At 31.3% G+C, this 21585-nt stretch overlaps 1 protein-coding gene across 1 annotated transcript; it reads right to left on the bottom strand.

Annotated features, from left to right (window-relative positions):
• Positions 1 to 16689: 16689 nt before the first annotated feature.
• Positions 16690 to 20181, bottom strand: LOC126726855 (phosphoglycolate phosphatase 2). The gene is made up of 11 exons (XM_050432259.1): positions 19946 to 20181; positions 19740 to 19807; positions 19542 to 19634; positions 19315 to 19386; positions 18896 to 18967; positions 18601 to 18660; positions 18459 to 18511; positions 17750 to 17847; positions 17564 to 17663; positions 17150 to 17253; positions 16690 to 17048 (listed from the first exon to the last, which is right to left on the bottom strand). The coding sequence occupies exons 1-11, from the start codon at positions 20055 to 20057 to the stop codon at positions 16948 to 16950; spliced, it is 933 nt and encodes a 310-aa protein (XP_050288216.1). The 5' UTR covers positions 20058 to 20181; the 3' UTR covers positions 16690 to 16947.
• Between the last annotated feature and the right edge of the window lie 1404 nt (positions 20182 to 21585).

The raw sequence follows: 21585 nt of genomic DNA, 5'->3' as shown, positions 1-21585 counted from the left end.
TTACAAAGAGAGAGAGGGATAGTAATACCATGAAATCGGTGGTAATGAAGGGATTGTTAAAAGCAACAATCACTTAAATGAGGTATGGTAAATAAATAACCAAAAGCGAAAAAATAGTAATACCTCTAATTTTGCAAGATTCACTTAAATGATTATAACAATCACTTAAATGTGGTTAAGCAAGGTATGTACATTTCACATGACAAGGACATGTGTAATTTTCCTATTATTGGTACAACCAAGTTAATAGTCAAATTTTGTCGAAAATTACCTAACTTTTGCCAATTAGACAATCAGTGATAAGGAAATTTTCTGTGAACCTCATGCTTTTTACCATTGTTATTAATATCGTTCCGTTCCGGCCGGAAAATTTCGTACCAGTCCTTAAACCGATACGAATCACCCTCTTGTTCCACCTCAGATCAAATTTCGGTTCGTTCCGGCCATTTCAGCCTGTTTCGATGAATTTCGGCTAGTAGACATATTTCGGCCAATACTGAATCTACTGATAAATGCAGAAAAAAAATTTCCTTTTCAAGTTTTAATGGCTATTACCTAAATAGAGCCAACTATCGCAGTTCATCTTACTTTCGGTCCTTTACAAGTTGAATGTCTCACGTACTCATCCCTTTACAGCAAGTTTCCACCACGTCGACAATTGCCGAAATGAACCCAAGCCATGGCAAAGGCAGCTGCTACTGCTGCTTCATCTTCTTTTTCTTCTTCTTCTTCTTTTTTTTTTGTCTGTTGGTCCTTCTTCAATTCTATTTTGAATTTTTATTGCCTAGTTTTGTGTTTTCTTTCTTGTTTTGTGAACCTAGCATGTGACTAGGTGTTGGAAATGACAAAGAGACTTGACAAAAAGTTTTAGGCTTTGTTTATGTGGGTTCACAGGTAATATATAAATAATAAAACTATTTTAATATTTAACTTTAACTTTTATATTTCGGTTTTTTAATAGTGATTTTTTTGAGAATATTTTCATAGTAAAATTGTTTTAATATTTTTTTTTTTTTTTTTTTTTGAGAATCAATAGTATTATTATAATTATTGGGTAGATTTTTAGACTTGATCGAAATTGATATATTAGCTGAAATATGGACTTATAGTTTTAAGACTCAATAAATTATATGGATTTTGACCAATAATATATAAGGAAATATAAGTATATAAAATTATAAATAAATAAAAAGTATAAAAAATGTAACTCCGAAACAGTGGTGCAGTTTGGATAACACGTCCATGTTCACGTTTTCAACTTTGCGCGTTTTTAGATTTTTTTTTTTTTTTCCAGAGCCGGTTTTGTTGACTTTTCAACTGTGAACAATGCACTTGCGCACTGTTCACGGACCCACAAACTCCACTTTTTATCAACTTTTTCATTAAAAATAGGTCCTACAGCACTATTCACACATTTAAAAATTATTTTGCTACAGTGTTTTCAGTTTTCAGTTTCAGCAAAATAAGTTTTATCCAAACAGACCCAGTATGTCGAAACAACCCGGTACCAACTTGATACCGAAATATTCTATTCCAATAGACAAACCAAAATGAGCACCAAAACAGTATTCATAACATTGCTTTTTACAACCATTGCAATTTTTACTTGATCTCTTCTCAGGTAAAATTCCAATCTTAATCCGCACATATTTGAGAAAAAACCAAAAAGCAACCCAAAAAAAAATAATAATAATAGACTGCTTGGCGGATATAATTCCTAAGTTTATGTTGCAAAGCAGCGAAGAGAAAGAGTAGCGGATATTAAGCAAAGGGAATAAGAAATATATAAAATAAAGATAATTTACAAACAATTAATTAATTTTATGAAGAATGACCAATATGTCTATTGCCTAACGACAAGTACAAATGAAGAAGTAAGACTTATTTAACAAAATTAATTCAAATCAAATGTAACGTGCCAGTCATTGGACCAATTTAGTACAGATTCAATCAAGAAAATCCCTTCAGCTTCATAATCTCTGTCTCCTAGTCACCTTTGCAAGACTGCTCGTTGAATTTCTTCTTGGATTATTCTTTCATAAACCGTAGATCGATCAGGCTAAATTAACTTCCTGTCTTTGACAAATATAGCAATAGGAGGGACCTTGAAAGCGACAAATTTTCAGTTCTTTTTCGTTCCTTCATCTATGTGAAAATTTGTAAGGAAAGCCGCAAGAGAACGAGGTTGGTGAAAATCAGCAAGTAGTAACTCATCCAACCAAGCCTCGTTATAAGAAACCCCACTTTTTTTATGATTATGACAATCCTTTTGGAATTCACACTGACTCTTCTTCTCCGTGCTAAGATTCCCAAGGAATGGCTCTGAGCAATAATCCCCATCCAAAACCTCATCTATCTCAAGCTTTTTAGTGTATGAAGAATGGTCAACAATATCATTAGAACAATGATCAACCTTATTATTGTTTTTCCCTGCAGGACTTTGCTCTACAAGCGCATGGAAGAAGCTCTCATCAGAAGGCAGATCATTCGAGGAAGCATCGACAGTATTGATTTTCTGGTCCGGAGTTTTCTGTACAAGCGCATTGAAGAAACTCTCATCAGAAGGCGTATCATCCATTAATGAAGCAGAAGATTGTATCTCCCGCTTCTCTTCTTTACTGCCGAACTCCGTGGCGGGCCAAATATCTGAATCAAGAGTTACTGATAATCTTCTTGATGATAAAACTAAACAAGAGATCGCCTGGTTTTATATTTATATACAGGATTTGGGTCTCCGACCCCGACTCCGTTTAGTAGAGAGTTTTCTAGTTGGTTTGTGTCTCCTACTGGGTCTAGGGTCGGTTTGTGTCTCCAACGTTTTCAATATTGTAGTTTTACTTTTTAGTTTATGCAATATTGTAGTTTACTTTTATGTATATACCAACTGCTAGTGTTAATTATTTATTTACCCAAAAAAAAAAAAAAAAACTGTTAGTTCTATTTATATTTTAAAATTACTAGTGTAGGTGCATGGCATATATGCAAGGTATGTGCTACGTCTTCGGTGAGAAAATTAAGAAAAAAAAAATTATTTGAAAAAATATAAAATTATATACATAAAAAAAATGTATGTCATACAAAGTTAATCTCATTAATATAAGACTTTTGATACCTATTTGCTAAAGACAATAACCATTCACTAAAAACTTCTAAGAATGATAACGAATATTATTATCTTCTAACAATAAGTAACTGGGTTTTGCTGAAACCTTGTCACAATATTTAAATTTTCGCAATGAATGATGTTTCATCAAATACCTTCAACCATACACAATGAAAATTTTTTCATTCATACTTTCTTCTTTATCATTCTACATGAGCCTAGGTGCAATCTTTAGCTTAATTAGTTTTTAATGAACATCCATTTTAGGCAAGAAAAGAAAAGAAAAGAAAAATAATAACAAAAGACATGTGTCATTGAATTTCTCATTAGGTAAATTATAAGTTTCAAAGATTTAAACCTAGAAAATATCAATGTTCTCTAAGTAACAAATAAAACACCTTATATTACAATTCCAACCTTCTATGCATTACTACCATCTAAAACTCAAAATATGTGAAGAAAATTTTTGGGATGTTAAAATTTAGTGGGAGTATTTTAGACATTACACAATAGAATATTTTTAAAATCATATGTTTTCATTAGGATTTAATTGAGAGAATAAAAATATGACATATTTGCTCTTGTCCAAAATATTAAGGGGAAAATTGCTTGATTTTAAAGTTTACGAAGGAATTGTGAACTACCCTAAACATAAAAGATGAAACGTGTTTTAATCCTAAGTTTTTGTTTTTTGTTTTGTGTGTGTGTGTGTGTATAACTATATGTTTTTACTTAAAATTGTGCATAAAGAAAAAAAATACAAAAATTCAACCCAAGAAAATTGTACGTGAAATAGTGAATTTTGGCTCAACAAAAATTGACTAATAAAAAAAAATTCTAGAAACACAAAGAATGGCACAACATTTTCATAATACATTATAACTTTGTTATATTTTACTTTGACATGTAAAGAATTGGCATTTCAACAGGTGTGAAAATATTGTGAGAACAACAAGATGACTTAACATTTTCACAAGAGAAATGATATGTTCACAACATTTTCATTACAAATCATAAGTAATAGGTTGTTAAGAGTGGACAAAAAGTAATTTCATTGGGAAATTTAAATTAAAATAATAATTTACCACCTAAGATTTGTTACAAAAATGTTGTAAAAAATATTGTGAATGTAGCATTTTTTTTTTTTTTACAATACCTCTATTTTTAGTTGTGGTTAGCTCCAATATGATATTTTATTATTTTATTTTTACATATAAGGAATTAACACAGCTCTTTTTATACATAGAAAATGTTGTGTTTAAAATAAAAAATTTAAAAAAAAAAAAAAAAAAAAAAAAAGCAAAAATACAAAGGGTCAGCTCAAGGAAATTGCTTATGAAATAATGAATTTTAGCTCAATAAAATTGACCCCAAAAAAATCTAGAAATACAAAAATAATGTCACAACATTTTCACATTACATTTACTATTTGCTGTAGATATTTCTAGTATGATATTTTATTATTTTATTTTGACTTATAAGAAACTAACACTTCAAAAATTGAAAAAAAATATTATGATAATTAATTTGTTAAGTCAATATTTTATTATTTTAAAAATTAAAAGAAGTATTGTGCCAGCTCATATATATAAAAAGCAAAGTCAAAGTTTCAAACCAAACTGAAACTGGGTGTTTAAAAAAGGGGGGCAGAACAAAAGTGACGATCAGTGAATTTTGCCTTAGTAATACATATTGAACAAACCAAAAAGTTACTGTAGATAAGCTATTGCCCTTTTTTTTTATAACTAGTTAGGGCAACATGTGCAAGGCACGTGCTAGTCATGGAAAAAAAAGTAGTGATTAGGATCTATTCTAAATTTTATTTGTATCACAAAATAAAGATATAAATCATTTGGTTTTTAAAATACATAGAGATTTACACTAATCAAAAGAGACATTTATTTTAAGAATTTTAATAATTATGTCATAAAAAGTTAATCTCATTCATATAAAACCGTGACGGATCCCAGTTCAATATTTTATTATTTTATTTTGACTTATAACTTACACCTCATTAGTTGTGAATATATTGTAATAACAACAATATTTTATGACATTTTTAGTTGTGCTAGATCTCGGTATGATATTTTATTATTTTAATTTATTTTATTTTGACCCATAAGAAATTGACACATGTGTCACAACATTTTTACAATATCTCTATGCATACATTGTACTTAATTACAATGTAAATTTATATTGTAGACACAAAAAAATTGTCAAAATTTGTACACATTTACAAAATTTGTACAATATTTACCATTTTTTTTGCAAATGTGTATAATATTAACCAATTTTGTGTATTTACAATTTAAACTTGCATTGCAAAGTAAACATATAAAGATCTTAAAAAACAAAAACAAAAACAAAGCTCAAACCAACTGGCATACTTGAAGGGAAAAAAAATAAACAAAAACAAAACAAAACAAAAAGTGCACCTCACTAATTGAATAAACCAATAAAACACTATTCATGAGCCATTGGCTCCTTTTATATAGTTAATAGATATACCAGTTTACATAAATATTTAAAAGGAAAAAAAAAATTAAGCACTGTAGAAATTAATGTTAAAATGTTGTAGACTTAGTATTTTTTCATTTGATTTATAAAAAACTGAGATCTCAACAATTGTGAAAATATTATGATAACAATAAGTGTTGTAACATTTTCTCGAAACATTTATTTTTAGTTGTAGTTGGTCACAATCTCATATTTTATTATTTTATTTCAACTTGTAAGAAATTGACATGTCAATAATTGTAAAAATATTGTGAAATTTGTTATGTCAATATAACAATATATATACTAGCTTACATAAATATTTAAAAAAAAATAAAAAAAAATAAAAACTTTAGGCCCTGTATCTACCGTGTCAGTTGAATAAACCAAAAACACTGCACAATAAGTGTTGTAACATATTCTCAAAACATTTATTTTTAGTTGTGGTTGGTCACAGTCTTATATTTTATTTCGACTTGTAAGAAATTAACAGGTCAATAATTGTGAAAATATTGTGAAATTTGTTGTGTTAGTATAACAATATATATATACCAACTTACATAAATATTTAAAAGAAAAAAAAAACAAAAAAAAAACAAAAAAAAAAAACAAAACAAAACAAACAAACAAACAACTTTAGGCACAGCTACAAAGTGCCAGTTGAATAAAGCAAAAGTACTGCACAATAAGTGTTGTAACATTTTCTCAAAACATTTATTTTTAGTTGTGATTGGTCACAGTCTCATATTTTATTATTTTATTTCCACTTGTAAGAAATTGACACGTCAATAATTGTAAAAATATTGTGAAATTTATTGTGTCAGTATAACAATATATATACCAGCTTACATAAATATTTAATTAAAAAAATAAAAAATAAAAAACTTCAGGTACTATAGCTACAGTGCCAGTTAACTAAACCAAAAGCATTATAGCTACTGTGCATAAGTGCATTCGCGATAAAGCAAAAGCACTATACAATAAGTGTTGTAATATTTTCTCAAAACATTTATTTTTAATTGTTATTGGTCACAGTTTCATATTTTATTATGTTATTTCAACTTATAAGAAATTGACACGTCAATAATTGTGAAAATATTGTGAAATTTGATGATTCCTTGGATATCAGTGGGTTGACAAGACTCGAGCGATGATCTTTGGGCTATCTCCTGTAATACAAAGAACACTGAATCAGAGGGGACCAGTGGGGACCGGCCAAAAATCCTCCGATGATGAAGTTAGTTACTTTTGAACTCTCTGTAAGGAATAAGTATTCTCTCAAAATGAAATTGTCTGAATCCCCTTACCTTTCATCGAAGAAGCCTTCTATAGTATGCGTGGAACGGTTATCTGTTTAGTAACTGTTCCCAATGTCGAGGAGTCCAAAGAATTGGGGTAACTTCCATAACCGCTGTGGAAGTTACCTGGCGTCCATCCTTAGTAAAGATGGACGAGACTTCCACGATGAACTCGTCCATCTTTAGTAAAAGATGGACGAGACCATCTTGGAAGCTTGCCCTGCGTAAATGATGTGTAGGATTCCACAAGGTATTGTCCGTCCATAGATGGACGAGGTTAGCCAAAACGCTTGGAACATTCACTTCGCCTATCGTAGCTTCTTTCGTTGGACGAGACATATGGATGAGTTATGGACTTGGGTGATTTGTGACACCATCAAAATTTATTATGTAAGTATAACAATATATATACCAATTTACATAAATATTTATAAATAAATAAATAAATAAATAAATAAATAAAAAAACACAAACCGATTATTGAAAAAAAAAAAAAAAAAAAACTTTAGGCACTGTAGCTATAGTGCCGGTCAATAATTGTAAAAATATTATGAAATTTGTTGCATTATTATAACAATATATATACCAACTTACATAAATATTTAAAAACTTTAGGGACTATAGCTCCAGTTTCAATTAACTAAACCAAAAGCACTTCTTATCAAAAAAAAAAAACAAAAAAACAAAAAAAACAAAATCACTGTATATAAAGAAGAAAGAAAAGACAAAAAACACAAAACAAACCAAAAAAAAAAAAAAAAAAGACTCACGAAACCAAAGTACTTTTGCCACTACAGTGATTGCACAGTGCAAACACACTGAATGCACAGTACCGAAGCACTGTAGCAGCATAGCCACTTTTTATATAAAGAAACACTAAGTTTAGTGAAAATGGAGTTCATTATTGGGGGGTTTGTTAAGGTTAGTACTATTGAGGTTTCTATTCTATGGCATGGTTTTATGGTGACATATGGTATATACATGCTTAATTATTCTGTTGGGATTGGGTTTTCTTTTTTTTCTTTTTTCTTTTTTCTTTTTTCTTTTTTCTTTTTTTGGAAAAAACCAATTTCACACAACTGCAAAAAATAACTGAACTTATGACTTATAATCATGATTTCAAATGCTGTCCCTTTCTTATATGCTTGTGGCTCTTCATGTATGTCTTTGTTGGTGCACCAAGAGACTCAAAAAAAAACCTATGCTGACTCGCCCTGACCCAAATCCACTAAGCTTATTTATGCTTGTAGTCGTGTATTTTGCTTCGGAATGACATTTTTGGTGTAGTATAATGACTTTTCTCATGATTTTATTTTCATGTGCATGACTTATTTTTTTTATTTAAGTAATTTTGCAGTTGAGAAATTATTTATTACACTTATTGTATTACACCTCTTTCTCACATAAATGTGGATCTTATATATAAAACCTACATGTATGGTATGTACATACGTGCACCAGATGTATTATAACTTCTCACATAAGTGTGGATCCTATTGGTGAGACCTACATGTGAGATCAGTAGTTATGTAAGAAGAATGTGTCACACACCATCTGATTTCACCTTTCAAAGGATATAGTTCAGTTTTTCTTGCTTTTATTTAAAAGGCTTTCTGTTTATCAAAAAAAAAATATATTTAAAAGGCTTTCTGTCATCCCCAATTGACGAATGCTATTTATTTACACTAATTATTCTTTTATTTAATGAAATTTGTAGGCTACTTATTTTGATGCGTTGACACATACTATTTGTTAACATGAATTTTTCATCTATTTAATTGAATATATAGAGGGTGTATGCTTTATTTCTTCAATGAAATGTATATATATTGTTAATATTGATGTTAAGAACCTTATATAAATTGGGCAAAACTTAGATATATCACCTTAGGTACTATTTCTTAGCTACCCCTTTTAAATTTTGATAATTTTTCAAATTAGAAAAAATAACAAAAGGCATTGTAAGTTTCTTATATTTCCTTTTCTTTCTTTCTTTTGTTTTTTTTTTTTTTTTTCACTGTAACCTGCGAGAAACCATGTCTTTATTAGATTCTCTTTGACTTCAGTCAGATCTACAAAAAAGTACACAGTCATGTCATCAATCCGATGGATAAAAGAGAAAGTTGTCTGATAATTAAACAAGTGTGCAATTGAGAGAGAGAGAGAGAGAGCAGGTCACCCCGATGAGCACCGCCGTTGGTGGTGGTGTAGGAGTTGGTAGCTGGTAGATTTAGCCATGGAGATTTGGCTACAGGTTTTCTTGTTTTGGGGTTTTGTCACTGGATTTCCAAATATGTTTTCAATTTTAACACAGCCAAGAGAAAAAGAAAATAAAAGGAGATTGATTTTTAACAGCGTTGTTGTTAAAAGGAACAAGACCTACAATCTGAGCAATTAGATATTTTATGATTATATTATATAGTTGTCATTTTGCATATGTTTTTGGCTACACTATTAGTCCTTGACGTTTGCCTCTTAAGTACTATTGGTCCCTAAAGTTTTAAGTGAACACAATTGGTCCCTAAATTTTCAAAAATGTGAACAATTGATCCTCTTGTTAACAACTATTATAGTCTCAATGTCTAGATGGCTAGCAGATTAATGACAAAAATCAAATTTGAAGTGTTAGACCAATTATGAAACGGGTCTCCCAAATCCAAATTTGAAATTGAAACCAAAAAGAGAGAGGGAACCAAATCCCAAGTCATCGTCCTCCACCCCTCACGACTCATCCATTGCATATCCACTGTGCAAGCGACCCTGGCCACATAAATTGATATGGGATGAATCAAATGAGACATCCCGTGGTCATTTCATTGTCACCCATTCATTGCATAGCCACAAATTGGAAGTCATGTTAGCAACACAAGTTGTTTGTTAACTGATGTGAATATATATATATATATATATATATATATTTTTTTTTTTTTTTTTTATGGAAAACACACACACTTACAACAACACGCCAACTCCAAAACTACTAGCTTTTGTTGATTAGTTACGTAAAATTGTTGAATAGAAGAATCAGTATATACTTATAAAATCACAATTATATTTGGCAATATGATTTTATTAAACATATTTTGTCATAAGGTTTTTTTTTTTTTTATCTATTTTATTCTTGTTTCTAATGTCATTGGCAAAGGCAAGGGACAAATTTCATCTCCCTCCCTCTTTATCATTTCAATTTCATATTTGGCATCAAAATGGGATTTGATTTTAGAATACCCATTTCAAAACAGGCCTAACACATTAAATTTTCTTTTTCAATTTTTTTAATATCAAAATTGATGACATGTCACTTAAAAATTGTCATGTCATTGTTTAGTTAGCCACAGTAAGCATTGAGAATAACATTGTTAACAAAAGGACCATTTGTGCTCATTTTTTAAATTTTAGGGACCAATTGCGCTCACTTGAAATTTCAGAGACCAATAGTACTTGAGAAGAAAACTTCAAGGACAAATTGTGTATTTTTGCCTTTTTTTCCCACTTTGATAAAACTCATGTGCAGCTCCACCTAATATTTGTCTAGCATAATATATCATGATTTTTGGACAAAGTAGGATCTAGATGCTCAAATCTAATCCTTTAGAATGCCACAAATTTGTGCACTTTTGGCCCAAATGATGTGATTATGAATGTTCTTGTTTATATATTGTTAGCCTGTAATGTATACATAGCACGGGTTTCATAAAGATGGTCTTTGTTTGTAAAGGAGAACACTAGCAATGGGACCTATGAATATAGTACAATAATAATAAACTCAATAATATTATATTATATTACAAATATTTTGTTATATAGTAATGAATTATCAGGTGCATTAATTAAATCCAAATTTCAAAATAAAAAAATAAACACCAACAACAACAACAATAACAATAACAATAATTATATAAATAAATCAAAACAATAACAACAAAGACGATGACGATGATAATAATAATAATAATAATAATAGAAGTCAACCAGATTCTATAGTGTAGCCCCGGTTTTTTTCTTCCAACGTGGGCAAACATGAATCACCTCCTCTTAGTTCCTCTTTCTTCTTTGGTCCAACTTGTTCAATCGTGAGAAACCCCACACCAAAGTTGAGGATAGTAGCTATGAAGGACGTCCAAACTTCAAATGCTCTGGAAATATCGATTCTAGAAATGACCGAATTGATTTTATAGTATGCATATTAGCACCCACAGGCTTGTCTTATTAATTAAGTTAGAATCCCAAAAAACATTGTCTTCTTCTACACCATAAAACATTTTTTTCATTTCCTTGACTAGGGACGAAGCTTGCCTCTAATTTTTTTTTTTTTTTTTTTCAAAGAGAAGCAAATATAATGTATTATTTATTTTAATTTCGTTGCAATCTCTGAGATATGAAAAAAAAAAAAAAAAAAACACCATTCAAAACATCTCTTCTTAAAGCCTTGCTTGATATATTCATAACAAATTAATGAGACAAACGCTAATTATTGGAGTCATTGTAATAATTTTGAAAAGAAAAAACAGGACTCAATCATAACCTATTGATGAGCAGACCATAAAATCTAAAGGCAACAAAAGTGAGAATTTTGCACCATTTGTGAGCCTCGTAAGTGTGTAGGGTTCAATTTCATCTTTATTTTTGGTTGAAATTATGGGTTGTAAAAAAATTCATTAGAAAAATGCCGGAAGAATGATACTACTTAAAAAAAATTAAAATAAAAGGTCACCAAATACTAATTTAAAAAAGTATATGGCTTGTTCCAAAAAATGGGTATATAGCACTCATAAATAATCAAGTTATATGAACAAGAAATGAAAACTAACTCAATCCATTTAGCAATAGAATAACAAATAAGTTAAAAATAAGAAACTTACATCACTCCATTTTGGAATGCAAAGAGCACAATTATTCTTCAAGTAATTTACATCACTCCCTATTATGATGTTTGTATTTTTTGACAACAAAAAAATATTCATGATTTCAAAATTATTTGTCTGTATGTATGTTTAGGTGAATGTTTAGTGTTATGTTTATGTTTATGTTGTTTTTAGAAAATGTTTATATTTATATTACTTTATTTAAATGTCATCTTCAAAATAATAATTATAAATGTGATATAAATGTTAAAGTTTTTATTATATATGAAAAGAACAGTGTAATTGATAATTATAAATTTCTAGTAGTTATTAATATGCATTTATTATAAATATACTATATATGTAACCATATATTCTGCCTTTTTTTTAGGAAACATTTCCTTTTGGAACAAAGAACACACATTTACTTTCCCAGTAAGTCGCACATTTCCAAGAAAATTGACGATGGTATACCATAACCACCACCTAAAAATAATTTGTTTGGAACTTGAAAGGAGTCTTGATTGTCTATTTTTAAAGCACCAATTTGGAGCACCAAAATAGTTATATATACAATTATTGCAACAAGAATCAAAATGTCCTAACATAGGATCAACCATTTCCTCTCACATATTAATGTCATAATACACCAGCAGCTAGTTCTAAATTTCTAATTATTTTTTAAAAGTAACTTTATGAGAAATGGAATTCATTATGGGGGTTTGTTAAGTTCAGTACTATTGACTATTGAGGTTTACGTCCCACGGCATGGTTTTATAATTTGACATACATTGATATGGTATACACAATTGTTCTTATCTGTTGGGCTTGGATTGTCTTTTCATTTGCTTGTGGGCCTTCGTGTACCCAAAAGACTCTCAAAACAAATCTCTGCTGAGTTATTTTGTATTAGAATGAGTTTTTTGGTGTCGTTTTTTTTTTTTTTTCTTTTTTTTTGAGAAAATTTTGGTGTAATTAGTAGTGTGCATTTGTTCATGATTTATTTTCATGTGGGCAACATATTTTTTATCTATATAATATCTAAAAACTGAAGCATAGTATTTATTGTTGCTACACTCTTATTGGAGCTATAACAGCATAGCATTTCAATCCATTTTGAACTATTCAATCCACTTGATTCACTTCGGTCCATTTCAATTTTGAAATCTGTTAGTAAATAATTAAATTAGTTAATTTAATTATTTTGTCCAAATCTATTAGTACATGAAGTCATTTTTTTGTGCACTTTGGTCCATTTAGTTTTTTCTTAATTTTTGGTTTGAAAAAAGTATGAAATTTTATTTTATTTAGGCCAAACTTTCTAATTTTGGGCTAAAAATACAAACAAAATAGGCATTAGAAATTAGACATAATAGCCCAAAAAAAAATAAAAATGATAAATATTCAAAAGATTACCTTAAAATTCAGGTTTCAAAATATGAGCATTTTACTTATATTTGGAAAAAAAAAAATTACAATTCTAAACTTATACAATAATTTAAACTTATAATGTAACATGTTACATGTCTTCATGGAATGGGGGTGTGTAGATACCTCATTTTGTACCCGTTGTGACTCAAGCCTCCATTCCCCAATGACGATATCATTGGAAGGGTCTAGGTCTAATCTAGGGCCTAGCTAAAGGAACTCTTTAGTTGAAAATGTTTTTGAAAAAGAAAAACCTTGCATGAACCACAAGCATGCGTATGCAAGCTTGACCATGTGTATGCATACTTTAGTTATGCGTACATATTAGGGTTTTAAAAAGCCATGTAAGGAAAGTTTTTTATGAAAAATAGGGCAAATCTAATCCCACATCGCACGGGAAGAGCTCTACTCCTCCTCTCTAAACACTATAAAAATGCTCAAGCACTTTTCCTAAAACACATCGAATCTACTCAAAAAAAAAAAAGTGATTCAAGAGAGGTTTTTTACTTCAAAAAGCATCATAAACTAAAGTTTCTTGGCTGGGACCTATTTTAGGTCTAAGCCTTCTAGTTAAACATGCTAACCCTCTAGGTTTTTTTTCTTTTCTTTTTTTTCTTTTTTTGTAGATTGACCGAGAGGAACAATCAATATCAAGCTCCAAGAGCTCTTGTGTTTGAGGTAAGGGTCTAACCTCATTTCTTTAGTTTTTGTCTTGTTTTTACTACTTTGATCATCTATTTTGTAGCTTAGGTTTATAGCTTTAATAGTTTAGAACAATGATAGGTTAGTTAGGATGTAGTTTCTTTGAGTGTTACCTACTGTGTTTCTAGGTAGGGATGTGTACACATGATTGTGTACACGTACGCATCTCCATGAACATGCATACATATGCTTTTGCATGCGCACGCATGTTCAACCCGAAAACCCAAAATTTTATGTTCTTTGATTTCCTTTCTATTTTGTTTAGTTTTAATAAATATTTAAGTTCTGTTTAGATCAGTTTATGCATGATTCATTTAGGAGCTAGTAGTATAACATGTTTTATTACTTTCTTTGTTCAAATGTATTAGGGTTTATATGCTTTAATGAACGAACATGAACATGCATATAGTGTAATCATGCAAATGATGCATAGGTGTTGTGGTGATGTGATGCATTGAGGTAAGTGAATGTAAGTCATTCATAATTACATGAACATGTATTTAAATTTGATGATGAAATGCTTGATGAACATGGTTGGTTGATACCATTTATGCTTGCAGTCATTGGATAATGATATGCTTCACTTCAATGTGATGACATGCTTGCTACTTTGATGGAATGTGATGTTATTATGTGAGATGAATGAGATGAGTACCATGCTTAGATGAATGGTAGGATATGTACCATATATGATGTATGTTAAGATATGATGAGATGCATATATGATATGAGATACCATGATGAGATGATGATGAGCTATGTTTAGATATGATGGGATGTATGATGATGCCATGAGAGATGAATGCTAGATTGTATGCTAGATGCATGTTAGGATAGATCTAGAAGGTGTGTGTGTGCATAGATAACCGATTAGAGGACTATTTGATAGAATTAAGACGTGAAACACAATGAGTGGAGGCCAAACCATAGGTCGAGTAAGGTTGAGTGCCTAACATCTTCTCATCCCCGCCAAACCTAAACTCCAGACATGCGCTATGGTAAGATCAGTTCTTCCATGAAGGGCACTATAGATATGGTTCTTAGACCTAATTTAGGTAGCGACTCCATTTTTTCACCCTCCACCCTAGTCCACTTGGCTGAGACATACTCCTACCACGACAATGCCTGAATTGTCGCAGGCGCTTGCGCCCACAAAGTGTGCAATTTTTTTTTTTTCAGTATTCTTAGATATATTCAAACTAGTAAACCTGTTATAGTATTTTTTTTTTTTTTAAGTTATTTTTATAACATCTACTCCATTTATATAAAAAAATATTATAATTATATGATTTAAATCTTTTTATTAAATTACCTTTTTTCATATATATATATATATATATATATATCATTATGTATTGTTTTTTAATGCAAAATGCATTATATGTTCCATTACCAAAAACTTATAAAAATAGAAAATACTTTTAAATAACACAAACTATTTAATCTACCAATTTTATATTATATTTTCTTATAAAATAATTATATTTTATATTCCCACTCTTGGGCTTAATTTTTCAGTCTTGTCTCCACTCAAGAGTGATGCCCTTTTTTACTCTCTCTCTCTCTCTCTCTCTCTCTCTCTCTGGGACAATAAATTTTATTTTTCTCATCAGTGTTGTTTCTTCCAAATGTGTTCTCTTTCATATTTTTTCACCCGGGGATTGGGAGTGAATATTATCAGTACAAATGTAGTCCAACCTATTCGGAAGTTGGGATAGTTCAATGTCTACAACTTTAGTTTACTGTGTAGAATTGAGCCAAATTTTAAACTTAGTTTAACCACTCAATTTGTCTAAATCTGAAAATCGTGACCATAAGGATCAAAGGTTGGGTCAAAGGGACTCTGCCATTCCCGTACTCTTTGTTGCAATATTCAGATACCACGCAGTGCTATAGACATACATGACATGAACTTGATAACATCGCATGAACTCTTGTGCTACAACTTTTGTTAAAGAGATATCTTTTTTGGCAAGCAAAAGGGATCGAAAAACTTTCTTCTTCTTCTTTTTTGGCATTCCCGATGCATCCATGTCGTCCTCTGGGCTTCCCTTAGCATAATGGTTTAAGTGTGAACTACAATTCTAAGGCTTCTTCTCGCTTCCATATTCCACGGAAGTTTTTATTTCCTTTTGCCATTTAGTCTATTTTGGCTCTTTCGATATTAAGATCAGGTACTGCACTAGTAAAGCGATTGAATTTTATGCTTTAGCTGATTGCCTTAAACCTGACAGAAATCTTGAGCATATCCAAATCAAGTGGACTCCCCCGCCGCTTGGATGGTTTAAGCTAAATTCTAATGGCTCTTCTGAGGGGAACCCAGGGAAAGTGGGGGGCGGTGGTCTGATTAGGAATTCAGATGGGATCTGGATAAGTGGTTATGCTCGTAACATTGGGAGTGCTTCTAGTGTTCTGGTTGAGCTTTGGGCTCTTAGGGATGGTTTTGCTTTGGCTCTATCTCTTGGCCTAACCCATCTTGTTGTTGAATTAGATGCGCTGGTAGTGGTCTCCTTTCTAGATAGCTTTGTTGATGTTCACCCTGTTTTGTGACCTTTGGTGGATGATTGAAGGTTGCTGTTGCAGAGGATCCCTAATTCCCTTGTCCAGCATGCATATAGAGAAGCTAATAAGAGTGTTGATGCTCTTGCTAGACTTGGACATGCTCTGTCATCAGATTTTGTGGTCTTTCCTTCTCCCCCAGCTGAGGCTTTGGGCGGTGACGCGTTCCTGTTCTTTAGCTTCTTCTTGTTATCCCTTTTACCAAAAAAACTATTTTTTCTTTTTTCTTTTTCTTTTTTTGTTTCGGGAGCAAATCTAACTAAAAATGAAAATTTATTGGTATAATGAATCAAGAGTTCATAGCTATTATTGTGGTCTCCAACCATTTCAGCACTCCATTCCACTGAAAAACATCACATAAATAAATGTGGTGTGGATTGAGAACCATTTTACCAATAGGGTACCCACCTAGTACAAGAAAATGGTACTAAGCATCATGACAATGATTGCCACAAGATAGGCGACCAGCATATATAAATGGGCCAAGAGAATGTTGGTGTGTGCAATGGTTGGTTCACGGTCCCAGCAGTTCCAAGATGTCCGAAAGTTTGTTTGTATAGTAATCTGGTTCAATACTATTTGAAGGGTCATGAAGAGTAGATTGACTAGTTACGCCTGCAAATCACAGCAGTTTCATAAGCATCAGCAAAATCACAGATGATTTATAAACCTTCATTGTTACAACTACTCATCATACTAAGAAGAGAACCATTTACCTGAAAACACAAGAAGAGTTTTGCAACCAGCATTCTTTCCAAATAAGATATCAGTGTCTAATCTATCACCCACCATACACATTTTGGGGCAACTGATTTGAAATCTACAAAACAAAATACAAGTTAAATTTCCCTAATTACATTTCATACAAACTCCAACAACAGAAGCATGATCACTCCTCTACATGTGTGCTGCCACTTTGTCAGTTTATCTGCTTCAATTTCAGATTGGTTTTCAAACTACACGGTGCCCAATTAATAAGACATGTCAAATCTTTTTTATTTTTGGTTCATATTTATACATTTCAGATTAAAGCATCAGACTTCGGTAAAAAGGTAAGATTTAAAGTTAGATTACATGCTGGAATTCACATGAATGAAATTATATAAAATGGTTCCAATTAAATAGCTTACTTTTGTTGTAAGAAGTCCATTAAAAAGGTTGATGGTTTCCCAACTACAACAGGCTCCTTCTGGGTTGAACCACATATGGCAGCCACCATACACCCTGCACCTGAAATCCAAAATTGAAATATTATGAGAATAACTGTCAAGTCTCATACTAAGCCAAGTTTCTATAAGGTTGAAAGTGAAAGAAACCTGGCCACTCTTGCAAATCAGTCATGTGTCCAACTGCGTCCTGGTTAGTAGCAATGAATAGGCATCCCGGATTCTCACGAATGCAAAGGGTTCCATATCTGTCAGTTGAGAGCTTAAATGTCTTAAACAAATCAAAAAACTATTAACATGAAATCTTAAATATATACACAGCAATTAGCAAAAGCATTTCAAAAGTCAAGAGTTTAAAACATTTGTTGCAGAAATAATGACCATTAGATCATTCAATTATGCATTTAGAAAGAAGTTCCTTCCTAAATTCCATTGAACATCAGAGATTTTGAATGTAGTGTTGATTGTGACCTTTGCAAAGGTCAAAAAAAAAAAAAAAAAAAAAACTACTTTTGGTTTTGAGTTAATCCAACTATTGAAAAGCCCTGGTTCTCTGGCTGTGGAAGGATGACTTACATGAGCATATGATAACAACAACAAATGAAAAGAAGCCAAAGTAAAGAAAAAAAAAAGTGTAAATCTTTTTCTGAAACATGTTACATTTTCTTTAGAATGTATCCATAACTTCTTTCAAGGAATCAACACAGTTTTATAGAGGTCTAGTACATTCGCAGCCTATCACATGTTTAAGCGGTTTGTATTCAAGGGTTTCCTAAGACACATGATCAATACTGAAAAAGTCAACAGAAAGCAGACATAACATTGAGGAGAAAGGAACAAGGAATTTAGACATTCTTACTGAAGCTTGTAATAGTTTATGTACTGGTCTAGTCCAACTACAACAGCTCCAACCTGGGATTAGGAGTTTTGCATCATTTTAATAGCAGGCAAACAGCACAAGTAAAATTCTAGTAGAACTTATGGGCCATGTGTCACATTACAGTCTTATCATGTTCAAAGAGGCAATTCGGTTTCAGCTGTACTGTCTTTTTGCCATCTTCCTGCAATAACTTTCTCTCATTAGCATACCAATGGCAAAAGCTTAAGGCAAGGTTTTCCACTCTTAGTGGCAATAGTTAGAATCCAATGTTATAAAAACTAAAATGGACCGGCCAGATGGCGTGCCAAAACTATTGACCAGCCTTAGTTTGACCTCAAAATCAGAACCATTGGGCAATCATTCATGAAGCATAATACATAAGCTCATAAACTTTATTTTGAAAATAAATAAATTACCGGACCACCAAGACCTGTAAATCCAGCAAGCTGCAGCTCTTCTAATATACCTTCCTCACCAATCACATAAACCTGCAAAAGGAACAAAATTGTTGCAACAATTACGAACTAACATTGAGAAGAACAAGTGAAATTTACCAGCAATACACTAGACAAAAATTAGTTTTCAGACCACCAAATGCAACTTTAAACAATAACCCAGATTGCAATTCATAGACAAACCATCCAACAACAGGATATTGATAATAGAATACTCTCATTGGGTATCAAGTATTTCATCCCAACCAATTAACTAGCATTAGTAGCCTCTAATTCTACGGGCAATGAAACAAATCATGTAGTACTTTCTAGGAGCAATTACTATTTTCATTTTGAGTGGATAGGTAAATTAAAACAATGTAAATAGAAAAAGCTTGAACCTTTTTTTCTCTAGGAAAATTATTGACCTTCAAGAACATAGCAGCTGCAAAAGATGAGCAAAATATCTCATCCTACAAAAACCCACAAGAAAAAAAAATGGTTGTAATCAGCATTCAAAAGCATTAGCATATAGATCACAAATATCGTAATAAGAAAAAAACAATTTCAAATCTATAACAAAATCAGTACATTTTGGGAAAAAAAATGTATTTGAAATGAAACAAACCTCAGAGACAGAAATTCCCAAGGATTGGAATTTTTTAGCATACTGTCTCCTTGATTTTGTGGAGTTATTGGTGACAAACACCAACTTCTTGCCCTGAAAAAAATATAAAAATAAAAATAAAACCCATTAAGAAATTCAAAATTTTGGGATTAAAAAAAAAAAAAAAATTGGAGAAAGAGAAAGAGTGAGTGTGTGTGCCTTGGAGCGAAGCATATCTAATGTCTGTGAGACTCCATCGATGAGCGTATCACCCTTCCATATCACACCTATAAAAGCAAAACCCAGTTGTATTTTTTGTAAATTTAATACACATAACAAAGATTGAGATCGAAATCCAGAAATAAATATATGTGTGTATAAAGAGGAAGAATGGAAGTTAAAGTTAAAAGTGAGAGGAATGCGACCGTCACAGTCGAAGAGAAAAGCATCGACAGAGTTGAGAAGATCTCGGGCGTTGTGAGAGGAGAGAAGCTGGGAATGACAGTCTCTTTGTCTCTCTGCAACGTTCATGTTCATTGGTTGAGGGAGCGTGAAATGTAAGCAGTAGCACGGCACAGCAGTGGAAAAAATACATACGTATGGGGAAGAGTTGGAACCGAAAGAGAAAGCTGCACGCTTGGATTTTGCTACTTCGGAATAAGAATATGCCAACAGCACTTTTAAAGGAACGGAAATGCTAAGAAGTAACTTTAACCATTCATTTTTAAAAATTTTGATATTATTTTTATAAAAAATAAAAAATAAAAATTATCAAAACATTATTTTTTCTTTTTTCTTTTCTCATAGAAATTTTTTTTTAAAGATACTCATTTTCATAACCCTTAAAAAGAAACTTAAAATGTTTGTTGGGTCAGACTACCGGTAGGTATTTTTCTTTTTCTTTTTTTTCTCTTTTTTTTTTTTTTTTGGATTAATCCAATGTTTTTCCAACACTTCACTATTCTCCGTGTATGTATAGATTCTCATTCTCACACAAACTATTTTATAATATTTTTACAAAAATGTTGATATAGTCAACTTTTTATTGGTTTTCACTTAAACTCACCATTAATATCACTTTTTCATTTACTAATAATCACTCATCATATCAACAGTTTGTAAAACTTTTGTAAAAAAATTTGTATCTCTGGCATTATTCTTTGTCGATTAGTCATTTTGTTAAGAGATGTGCTACATCCACAACATTTTTATAATATTTTCACAACAAATTATAGGTGGTTAGTTATTATTGGTTCAAATTTAAACTTAACACTAAGATTACTTTTTTGCCCCAAGAATAACAATCAGTAACAACCTGTCACTTATGATTTGTTATAAAAATGTTGTGGACATATCATTTCTCTTTTATTAAACCATAAAGGATTACAACTTTTAGTCATTTCACATGTGTCATGTGTCATGTGAGTTTATAAATTTGTTTATTTATTACTATTTTTATTGGTAATTATGATCCATGGCTCAAAAGGGTTGAAATATGCTAAATACACTCTAGCACAATATTTAGAACCCTTAACACAAAGTTTTATGACTAAGTTGATTTTACCACTAAATAAAACAATATAGTCCAAGTGTAAGTTACTTAGCAAATTTCCATACCACTAACTACACTACACAAATATGGCAATACAGAAAGATAAAGGAAATAAAGAACAAGAAAGCAAACCACACATGACATCACAAAGTGTTATGAAAAAGGAAAACTTAAGTCCTTAACGTAAAAACCTCTCCTCCAACCACCCATCGGAAAACTCCACTAGAATGAATAGTTGCAGTATATAAATGACTATAAACACCGCCCCCCCCCCCCCCCCCGCCCCAGCCTATTTCTCCATATGTACTTGAATCCTCCAAGCTCCAGCTAGCAACCAACTTCATAAGTCATTTCTTCACCTAACTTCTCGAAGTCACTGTTAGGTTCTAAAGTTTAGGACTTTATGTATTTAGAACTCTAATTTGTATTGTTGGCAAACCATGATTAAAACAATGTGTTTAGAAGTGTTTAAAGCTGGCTCAAAGTTGTATGTCAATGTAAAGTTGGAATCGA

The sequence above is a fragment of the Quercus robur genome, chromosome 5 (genome assembly GCF_932294415.1).
Source record: "Quercus robur chromosome 5, dhQueRobu3.1, whole genome shotgun sequence".
In the NCBI taxonomy this organism is placed as follows: Eukaryota; Viridiplantae; Streptophyta; class Magnoliopsida; order Fagales; family Fagaceae; genus Quercus; species Quercus robur.
This window is presented reverse-complemented; position numbering and strand designations above follow the sequence as displayed.